Consider the following 11,324-nt stretch of genomic DNA (forward strand, 5'->3'; position numbering starts at 1 on the left):
CTAATAAGGCAGACGCACCTCTCAGCTCACGACCCGCAGTCTGGAACTTGTCAGACAAAGACTCCGACAGAACTTAGAGAGAAGATGGAAGGAAGCCGGAGCGAGGCCGAGAAGATCGTTAAGCCATGAGTTTCAGCAGAATATGTGACGCTGCTAAACCTGTGATGCCGTTGACTAATTGGAAACTGTTGCATAAAGCTTCCGTTTCAGCTTCCGTGTGCCATGGAAGCAACAAGTCCCTTCGGTTCTGCGACCACCCCAGCTCCCGCCTTCCTTGCCTCTGTTCCTGCTCTGTTTTCCCGGTGACCTGACCTCTGGTTCCAACGACCTTGCTTTTGGACTGTGATTTGGATTGAGGCGGCTCTGACGCAGACTGCTCTGGGACTACTCCCTTACCAGTATGTGACAGGTGCTACTGGACCAGAGGCAATCAAACTAACAAACCTTTAATGGCACAGTAATACAATAAAACAGTCCAAGAGCTAGATGTCTGTCTAGATGCCTAAAAATACAAAAGCAGGTCACCGCCAACCACAGCCCACTGAAATTAAAAAGGCAGAGCAGGAAGGCAGAATAGATCTATATATCGGTGGGATGGCCAAACTTTCTTAACTTAGAGCCCCATTGAATAAATCAGATGTCTGAGAGCCGCAAGACGTGAATGTCAGATGTCTGAAGGAAGGAAAGCAAATAGATGGGGGAGGTAGAGGTAGAAGGAAAGCAACTTTAAATTTAAATGTTCTCAGTTTAACCCAGACTTTAACTCAGTTTAACCCAGAGCAATTAAAAGACTCCATTTATTGCCTTATGATACTGTCACCATCATTCCTCTCATTCTAAAGTTACTGTTTTCTTGGTATCCCATGCAAATGCTATCCAGACCAAATGTTCTTTCAATTTGTTAATTTCACCATTTTGCCACTGGATTCTAACTTTGTACCACTTTGCATTCTTAACCCCTGCCCACCAGCTGGATGTAGTTCTGCTCATTGTACCACATTCCATTGTATGATGAAGTGTGTGGGCATTCAGAAGCTTACATTCTGAATAAAACTTTGTTGGTCTTTAAGGTACTGGACTCCTACTTTGTTCAAGGTCAGTACTGTCTACTCAGACTGGCTCTAGGGTCTCAGAAACAGGACCTTCACATCACCTGCTATCAGATACTTTAATTGGAGACACCAGAGATTGAACTCGGGACCTTCTGCGCGTCAAGCAGATGCTCTACCACTGAGCCACAACCCCTCCCTAACCACTAGAGAGCCAGTCTGTGACAGCCAGTCTGGTGTAGTGGTTAAGTGTGCGGACTCTTATCTGGGAGAACCAGGTTTGATTCCCCACTCCTCCACTTGCACCTGCTGGAATGACCTTGGGTCAGCCATAGCTCTGCAGAGGTGGTCCTTGAAAGGGCAGCTGCTGTGGGAGCCCTCTCAGCCCCACCCACCTCACAGGGTGTCTGTTGTTGGGGAGGAAGGGAAAGGAGATTGTAGGCCACTCTGAGCCTCTGTCCTTGAAAGGGCAGCTGCTGTGAGAGCCCTCTCCAGCCCCACCCACCTCACAGGGTGTTTGTTGTGGGGGAGGAAGGGAAAGGAGATTGCAGGCTGCTCTGAACCTCTGTCCTTGAAAGGGCAGCTGCTGGGAGAGCCCTCTCCAGCCCCACCCACCTCACAGGGTGTCTGTTGTGGGGGAGGGAGATAAAGGAGATTGTGAGCCACTCTGAGACTCTTGAGTGGAGGGCGGAATATAAATCCAATGTCATCGTCTTCGTCTTGGAGCAAGCTTGGGTCAGTCAAAACTCTGTCAGAAGCTGTTCTGCTCAAGAGCAGTTTCTGTCAGAGCTCTCTCAGCCTCACCTACCTCACAGGGTGTCTGTTGTGGGGAGGGGAAGGGAAAGCAGATTGTAAGATGCCCCTGAGACTCCTTTGGGTAGTGAAGGGTGGGATATAAATCCAATCATTGTAGAGCTACGGTATCATTATAGAGCTACGATGCTATGTGATCACCCTCAGAAAAGAAGGACTCGCTTATATTGAAGTGGTACAGCACCACATGATGGTTTTAAATCATGACTGCATTTTATTGGTTTTTAAATTGTAAATATAAGACGACGACGACATTGGAATTATATTCCGCTCTCCACTCAAGATCTCCCCCACAACAGACACCCTGTGAGGTGGGTGGGACTGAAAGGGCTCACCCAGCAGCTGCCCTTTCAAGGACAGAGGCTCGGAGCGGCCAACAATCTCCTTTCCCTTCCTCCCCCACAACAGACACCCTGTGAGGTGGGTGGGGCTGGAGAGGGCTCTCACAGCAGCTGCCCTTTCAAGGAGAGAGGCTCAGTGACCTACAATCTCCTTTATCTCCCTCCCCCACAACAGACGCCCTGTGAGGTGGGTGGGGCTGAGAGGACTCTCACAGCAGCTGCCCTTTCAAGGAGCCTCAGAGCGGCCTACAATCTCCTTTATCTTCCTCCCCCACAACAGACACCCTGTGAGGTGGGTGGGGCTGGAGATGGCTCTCACAGCAGCTGCCCTTTCAAGGACAGAGGCTCAGAGCGGACTACAATCTCCTTTATCTTCCTACCCCACAACAGACACCCTGTGAGGGGGGTGGGGCTGAGAGGGCTCTCACAGCAGCTGCCCTTTCAAGGACAACTCCTGCAATAGCTATGGCTAATCCAAGGCCATTCCAGCAGGTGCAAGTGGAGGAGTGGGGAATATCAAACCCGGTTCTCCCAGATAAGAGTCCGCACACTTAACCACTACACCAAACTGCACTACACTATATATAAACGTTGTTAGCCGCTCTGAGCCCTCTCGTGGAGAGGGTGGGATAGAAATTTAAGGCAAATAAAACAATCGCTTCTTCTTCTTCACTATCTTACACTGGCTTTTAAAATTTAAAACAAAGAACTGTCCCTTAGGGTCCAAAGGGAAGCCTTACCTAGAGAGGCCACCATCCCATAATTTTCTAGCATGACTTCTCTGTGCAGAGCTCTTTGGCTTGCGTCCAGCAGGGCCCACTCCTGGTCGGTGAAATGCACGGATACCTCCTCCAAAGTCAGCAGACCCTAAAAGAAAAGTTTTAAAGTATTTTCCGCCCCTCTGCTCCAAGACGATATCATCGTATGTCCCCCTCCCCTCCCCGATCCAAACACAATTGGAGAAGTTAATTAAAAGTGTCTGGGCCTCTCTTGCAAGACGAAAACCTTTGGGATAGGAATTTTGCTCACAGGGAAGGGAAGAACGTTACATTCCAGTAGGGCTTTTTTTTTTGTAGCAGGAATTCCTTTGCATATTAGGCCACCAGGGCCGGCGCATGGGAGTAGGCAGGGTAGGTGGCTGCCTGGGGGAGCCACCAGGAGCCCCCTTACTCCCCTACACTCTTCTGAGGCTTCCTTGGAAGGAGTGGGGGGGGAGAAGGAACGGCAGAAACCCTAGCGCCGGGCCTGTAGGCCACACACCCCTGATGTAGCCAATCCTCTAAGAGCTTACAGTAGGTCCTGTGAGAAGAGCCCTGTAAGCTCTTGGAGGATCGGCTACATCAGGGTTTGTGGCCTAATATGCAAAGGAGTTCCTGTTACCAAACAAAAGCCCTGCATTCAAGCTAAAGACAGTCCGCAGGGAAAAGAAATGCCCAGAGCGCTGAGGGCTGGATCCCCTCACTTACGTGATCTGGCTGCGCAGAAACCGTTTCATCTCCAGCATAATCCGATGTCGACCTTGGAGGCGTTTCTGGGGAGGTTCTTTTATCTGAGAGGGAAACAACCGTGATAGAGAAAGACTGTAACCTTTCTGAATATTTTGTTCTTTGTAAACACCAGGGGTGGAATTCTAGCAGGAGCTCCTTTGCATATTAGGCCTCCCAATGTAGCCAATCCTCCAAGATATTACAAAAACCCTTGTAAGCTCTTGGAGGATTGGCTACATCGGGGTGTGTGGCCTAATATGCAAAAAAGCTCCTGCTAGAATTCCACCCCTGGTTAACACACACTTTAAATTTCAGTACCTTATGCAGAAAGAGATAATGAAAATTCCCTTGTCACATTGGCACTTGGGCAGAATTCAAATTACTGGTTTGGAAAAAAAAAAACACCACATTAAAATTCAGAGAAAAAGATGTAAAATAAAGACAAAGATGCAACAACAGCGGTTGTGGAATGACACAAAAGTTTCTATAAACCATTTCCAAATATCAAAAAATAAGTCCATTATGTTTGGATCGAAAACTTGTAAAATAGTCAGTCCGGAGAACAGGAGGTTGAAGGGGAACATGATTGCTCTCTTTAAGTAGTTGAAAAGCTGTCGCTCAGACGAGGACCGGGAGCTGTTTCTGTTGGCAGCGTAGGAGAGGACTCCTGATAATGGGTTAAAATTATAAACAGAAAGGTACCAACTGGATACTAGGAAAATGGGTTTTTTAAGACCAAGTTCTATGAAGAAAGGTTGAAGAAGCTGGGAATGTTTAGCCTGGAGAGGAGGCAGCTGAGAGGTAGTATGATCACCATCTTGAAGTACTTGAAGGGCTGTCGTATAGAGGATGGTGTGGAATTGTTTTCTGTGGCCCCAGAAGGTAGGACCAGAACCAGCGGGTTGAAATTAAATCAAAAGAGTTTCCGGCTCAAGATTAGGAAGAACTTCCTGACCGTTAGAGCGATTCCTCAGTGGAACAGGCTCCCTCGGGAGGTGGTGGGCTCTCCTTCTTTGGAGGTTTTTAAACAGAGGCTAGATGGCCATCTGACAGCAATGCCGATCCTGTGAATTTAGGGGGAGTAATTTGTGAGTTGAGTGAAAGGAACACTCCCTGGAGAAGATCCTGATGCTGGGAAAGACAAGAAGGCAAACAGACGAAGGGATGGCAAAAGATGAGATGGCTGGACAACGTTACTGATGTAACAAACATGAATTTGAGCAGACTTTGGAGGATGGTGGAAGACAGGAGGGCCTGGCGTGACTTGGTCCATGGGGTCGCAAAGAGTCAGACTTGACTGAGCGACTGAACAACAACAACAATTTGTGAGTTTCCTGCATTTTGCGGGGGGTTGGACTAGATGACCCTGGAGATTCCTTCCAACTCTATGATTCTATGAAAAATAAGATTAGTTCAGCAGTGGAATCAGCGATGAGCTCCCCCTCTCTGGAGGTCTTCATGTAGTGGCTGGAAAATTACTTATCAGGGATGCTTTAGGCTGATCCTGCATTGAGCAGGGGGTTGAACTAGATAGCCTGTATGGCCCTTCCCTTTGATTTTCTAGATAGCCTGTATGGCAGTGACTACAAGCATAGCCAGCTTCAAAAGGGGATTGGATAAGCATATGGAGCAGAGGTCCATCAGTGAGTATTACCCACAGCGTATTGTCGGAACTCTCTGTCTGGGGCAAGTGATGCTCTGTATTCTTGGTGCTGGGGGGGGGGCAACAGTGGGAGGGCTTCTAGTGCCCTGGCCCCACTGATGGACCTCCTGGTGGCACCTGGGGTTTTTTTGCCACTGTGTGGCACAGAGTGCTGTGATGGCCAATTGGCCTGATCCAACGTGGCTTCTCTTATGTTCTTATCAGCTTCAAGAGGGGATTGGATAAACATATGAAGCAGAGGTCCATCAGTGGCTATTAGCCATAGCATATTGTCAGAACTTTCTGTCTGGGGTAAGTGATGCTCTATATTCTTGGTGTTTGGGGAGGGGGCAACAGGGTGAGGGCTTCTGGTGTCCTGGCCCCACTGATAGACCTCCTGATGGCACCTGGGGCTTTTTTGGCCACTGTGTGGCACAGAGTGTTGGATTGGATGGCCCACTGGCCTGAACCAAGTGGCTTCTCTTATGTTCTTATGATTCTATAAACAGTCAGAAAAGAGAGAAACCACCCCAAGGAAATCTGGATATTGTAATGCTCTTGTATAGATCTATGGTGTGGCTTCATTCGGAATATTGTACAGCTCGGGTTAACGTATCTCAAAAAGGACATTGTAGAGCTGGAAAAAGTACAGAGGAAGGCAACCATGATGATGAGGGGCTTCCGTAGAAGCAAAGGCTGAAGGACCTGGGACTCTTCATTTTGGAAAAGAGATGACTGATGGGGGACATGATAGAGATTTATGAAATTATGCAGGGGTGGAGAGAGCTGACAAAGAGAAGTCCCAAAAGGCTAGAACTTGAGGGCATCCAATGAAGCTGATGGGCAGTAGATTCAGGACAGACAAAAGGAAACACAACTTTACACAGAGAGTGATTAAAGTGTGGAATTTGCGGCCAGAGGATGTAGTGATGGCTACAGGAACGACCAGCTTGAAAAGGGGATTAGATTCGTGGAGGATAAGTCTATCAATGGCTACTAGCCACGGCAGCTGAAGGGAACGCCCACATTCAGAGGCACTTAAGCCTTTGAATCCCAGAGCCAGGAGGAAACATCAGGGGAAGATCTCAGCCATTATGCCCTGTTGTTGGCCATCCAGAAGAACTGGTTGGCCACTGTGTGAGACAGGAGACTGAACTAGATGGACCAGTGGTCTGATCCAGCAGGGCTCTTCTTCTGTACTTATGAAGGTTTTGGCCTTTATCCCCTGCTGTTGACTGTCCAGAGGAACTGGTTGGCCACTGTGTGAGACAGGAGGCTGAACTAGATGGACCATTGGTCTGATCCAGCAGGGCTCTTCTTTTGTTCTTATGAAGGCTTTGGCCTTTATCCCCTGCTGTTGACTGTCCAGAGGAACTGGTTGGCCCCTGTGTAAGACAGGATGCAGGACTAGATGGACTGCTGATCTGATTCAGCAGAGCTATTCTTATGGAAAATGAGAGAGAGGGAGAGGCAGAGATGCACATACTGAGAGAGATCTGAAATATGCTTCATTAATTCTTACCCACTGAACAGGTACTTTGGTCTCCAGCCTGCAAAATCCCCTTGAACGGCAGCCTCTGTCCACTGTGAGATGAAGAATTCTGTGCCACGCAGAAATTGGCAGCTGCTTCGGCTGACAGGCCCCACACCTGAAGCAAAAAGGAAAGTCCCACCAAAGCAGTGGGGAGAACAGTTAGAGAAGGAAAGAGTGGGAGGAAACGAAAGTTCTGTGCCTTGGATGATTTTCAGACATGTCTGTTCCGCTGGCGGAGGGTGTGGATTTCAAATTTTTGTATGCTGCCTCGGGCAGATACCTGCCACAGGAGCTCTCCCAAAGGAGAGGGGAAAAATATAACGTGAGGCAAAGCACCCTGACCCCCCTCAAGGGCTACTATGAATAGTAACAGGCTTGCTCCATCTTCCAGACGTTGCCATCTGGTCTGCCTACTCAGTCCTTATCATCTTCAAGACCAGAGACAGAAATGTGCATTTAGCTTCAAATGAGAGCTCGCAGCCCATAGGATGGGAGGGGAGGAATCAGAAGCAATGAGGTAATTTTCTAGAGCAGGGGTGTCAAACATGCAGCCTGAGAGTCAGGATCAGGCCCCCAGAGGACTCCTATTAGGCCCATGAGCAACTCACTGTCATCAGCTTCCTTCTCTCTCTCTTGCTTTCTTCTGCATCGCAGCTTGCTGTGCCGGGCTTGCTCAATCGCATAGGAGTGACAGAGCAAAGCCTCTCTTTTCTCCACTGGCTGACCAGCACATGAAGCAACATGTACAAAAGCTCGCAATGCCCAGCCATTTCATGTTTCCCCCTAGGTCTTAGGCTCAAAGCACTGACCATGAGATTTCTGAAATGAATGTCAATAAACCAAAAATAGGTTTGCAGCTTATAGATATACACCTGAACAACACCTGATCAGCATACTCAAGATTGCTGCAGCACAGACATTGTCTCCAGATTTTGATGCAATAATTCAGTAATTCAATGCCAGTTATCAGAAACTGTTAAATAAACAAAATATTGCAAGAGTGCTAATCTTTTAAGCATGTTTTAAGGGTTTTTTTTTAAAAAATCTTTAATTGTGTTTGTCTGTGTCTTTCATAGCGTTTCTATCTCTGCTACCTGGCATTACATTTTATGACACACATGGACTGGCCTGACAAGGTCTCATTTATGTCAGATCTATCTCTCATAACAAATTATTAATTTTATTTATTTATATCCCGCCCTCCCCGCCTAGGCAGGCTCAGGGCGGCTAACAACATTCAATAAAACATGTTATAAATACAGTAATTAAAATACATTAGGTGCATTAAACATATAGACACATTAAAATTATAAAACAGCATAAATTTTTTTTAAAACAACACTAATCCAGCATCTATAATCTATAATCAAATGAGTTTGACACTCCTGTTCTAGACCAGGGGTGGCCAACGGTAGCTCTCCAGATGCTTTTTGCCTACAACTCCCATCAGCCCCAGCCATTGGTCATGCTGGCTGGGGCTGATGCGAGTTGTAGGCAAAAAACATCTGGAGAGCTACCGCTGGCCACCCCTGCTCTAGAGGGTTCCAGAAAGAACATGTCCTGATTGGGTGTCGTCATCACCTCATGCTGCTTGGCCAAAAAAAATCTATATTTGAGCTAAGATCCTGGGGAAAAGGAGGCTAGTTTGGATTCTGATTTACTGAAGGCCTGGACTACAATATGCTCATATTATGATAGATAGCAATGCAATGAACACATGAGTTACGGCCTTTGACTCTCGGACAAGGTTTGCACCATCTAGCACAGGTCTTGAAAATGTGTTAGATAGTTCAGCTAGCTTCTTGTTGTTTCGTTGTGTGATTTTAGAGCGCTGTGCTTCGTTCGCGAAGCCAAGCCAAGAGGCTGCTTCTAGATCAAACCTTTGCTTGGCCAGAAATCAAATGAAACTTCATAGAATTTTAAAAATAGAGTTTAATTACTTGTATACTCCTGCCCTGGTAAGGCTGCCAAGCCCCCGGTCCGGGCAGGGATTCTCCCACCCAGGAGGTTCCCAACCGGCCAGTCCACACTGCGCCGGCAGGGGGAACCTCCCCCGACATCGCCAATGCGATGACGTCACCTGTGAGTGACGTCATTGCGCTGGCAACGTCACACGTCCGCTGCTCTAGGCGTTTCTGAGAAAACTCTATGGTTTTCCTGGACGCGCTAGCAATTTGGGAGGGAAAGAACTCTATGGTACCTATTGTACCATAGAGTTTTTCCCTCCTGAAATGCCAGAGAGCTCGGGAAAACCATAGAGTTCCCCTGGAAATGCCTAGAGCGGCCAGTGCGCAACATCGCTGGCACGATGATGTCACTCACAGGTGACGCCCATCGTGCCGCATGCGCAAAACAAGTCTCCCACCGGAGCTGGTGGGGACTTGGCAACCCTACGCCCTGGGGACCCATGGGGTTCAGTCTTGGATCCCTTGACAGATACTAAAACAGCAGGCCAATAAAACAAGGCTAACTCATCAGCTACAAAAAGCAAGGGATGAGGAATTCTGGGAACATTCCTGTTGGCTGGATAAAATCTGGGCTGGGCTTCCATTTTTCGCTCCTGTGGCAGGTTAAAAACACTTGTGCAAGGCTAGAAGTGTGAACTAAAAGCTCACAGACTGTGACACTGAGAGAGCTAGATCAGTGGACCTCAGACCAGGAGAGGGTGTTGTTAGGGTGCTTGTTTTGTTCTCTTACTTATGCTGTATTTTTATCTACTTAACTGTTTTTTAAAACTGAACTTTGCTACTTTTTCTTAAAACACTGGGGAGGGGGAATTCCCTCACTGGGGAGAAAAAAAAACTATAATTAATAATCAGAATCTGATCAAACCAACAGTATAAAAAAGCAAAAAACCTCAAAAAACAAAACAAAACTCCCCTCCTCCCAAATAAAAGAATTAACAGGCAAGACAAAACTTAAGTTACAAGACAAGGTAATCGGAAATGCTTCGGCCTGGTGCATAAAAGATGGAATGGCACACTCTATGTTTGCCTCGAGGAGAAAGGAATTCCAAAGGCGAGGTGCCACCACTGAGAAAGCTCTGTCTTTCATTGCTACCTCCCTTATACCTGCAGCCAGGGGCAAAGAGAATAGGGGCTGCTAAGTGGATCTCAAGTGGCAGGCTGGGAAGGAGGAAACTAGGGGTGGATAAAGTTGGTGTATCCAAGAAGAGTGGATAAAAATCAGTGACTTTTAAAAAAAAATTAAAATCCAGGGTTTTTAAAATGTTAAATGGATTTTAAAAAACAAACTTATACTATGTTTGTTTGTTTGTTTGTTTGTTTTAAAAACAACCTGACTAAAAGTGAACTCTGGATCTAATGCGGATGCATAATCTCTTAAAACTGAACATAGGAAGCCTATTCTGAACGTGTGAAAGCCTGCTATTTTCAGTAAATGAAAGAAATACAAGGCCTGTATGCCCTGTTATTAGCAATCCAGAGGAACTAGTTGCCCACTGTGTGAGAAAGGCTTGGCTAGATGGAACACTGGTCTGATCTATCAGACTTTGGCCTCTATGCTCAGTTGGTAGCCATCCAGAGGAACTGGTTGGCCACTGTGTAAGACAGGAGGCTGGACTAGATGGACCACTGGTCTGATCCTGCAGGGCTCTTCTGATGTTTTTATGAAGGCCCTGGCCTCTCTGCCCTGTTGTTGGCCCTGCAGAAGAACTGGTTGGCCACTGTGTGAGACAGGATAATGGATTAGATGGACTACTGGTCTGATCCAGTAGGGCTCTTCTGGTGTTCTGTCTTGGCCTCTATGCTCTGTTGTTGGCCCTCAGAGGAACTGGTTGGCCACTGTGTGAGACAGGATAATGGATTAGACAGACTACTGGTCTGATCCAGCAGCCCTCTTCTGACGTTCTCAATCCCCGGCACATCTGCTTAAAAGGATCAGGTAATCTGCCATATGGAAGACTTCCACCTGAGACCCTGGAGAGCCACTGCCAGTCTGAGTAGACAATACCCATCTTGATGGGCCAATGGTCTTTACCAGTATAAGGCAGCTTCATATGTACATATGTAAGCACCTTTAAATGCTAATTCATACGAACATAAGAGAAGCTGTGTTGGATCAGGCCAACGGCCCATCCAGGCCAACACTCTGTGTCACATAAGAACATAAGAGAAGCCACGTTGGATCAGGCCAATGGCCCATCCAGTCCAACACTCTGTGTCACATAAGAACATAAGAGAAGCCACGTTGGATCAGGCCAGTGGTCCATCCAGTCGCAACACTCTGTGTCACATAAGAGAAGCCATGTTGGATCAGGCCAATGGCCCATCCAGGCCAACACTCTGTGTCACACAGTAGCCAAAAAAAAAAACCTCAAGTAACATCAGGAGGTCCACCAATGGGGCTAGAAGCCCCCGCCCCCACTGTGCCCCACCCCAAACACCAAGAATACAGAGCATCACTGCCCCAGACAGAGAGTTCCAACAATACGCTGTG

General features: G+C 47.3%; 1 protein-coding gene across 1 annotated transcript in view; it reads right to left on the reverse strand.

The window, feature by feature from the left end:
* Nucleotides 1–11,324, reverse strand: part of LOC132571749 (zinc finger protein 850-like) — a 77,213-nt gene that overhangs the window by 57,121 nt on the left and 8,768 nt on the right. The window contains exons 3-5 of the mRNA XM_060238544.1: nt 6,855–6,981; nt 3,670–3,752; nt 2,944–3,070 (exon numbers count right to left, since the gene is read on the reverse strand). Of these exons, the coding sequence (XP_060094527.1) occupies nt 2,944–3,070; nt 3,670–3,752; nt 6,855–6,981 (337 nt within the window). The remainder of the gene's footprint in view (nt 1–2,943; nt 3,071–3,669; nt 3,753–6,854; nt 6,982–11,324) is intronic.

The sequence above is a fragment of the Heteronotia binoei genome, chromosome 5 (genome assembly GCF_032191835.1).
Source record: "Heteronotia binoei isolate CCM8104 ecotype False Entrance Well chromosome 5, APGP_CSIRO_Hbin_v1, whole genome shotgun sequence".
NCBI lineage: Eukaryota > Metazoa > Chordata > Lepidosauria > Squamata > Gekkonidae > Heteronotia > Heteronotia binoei.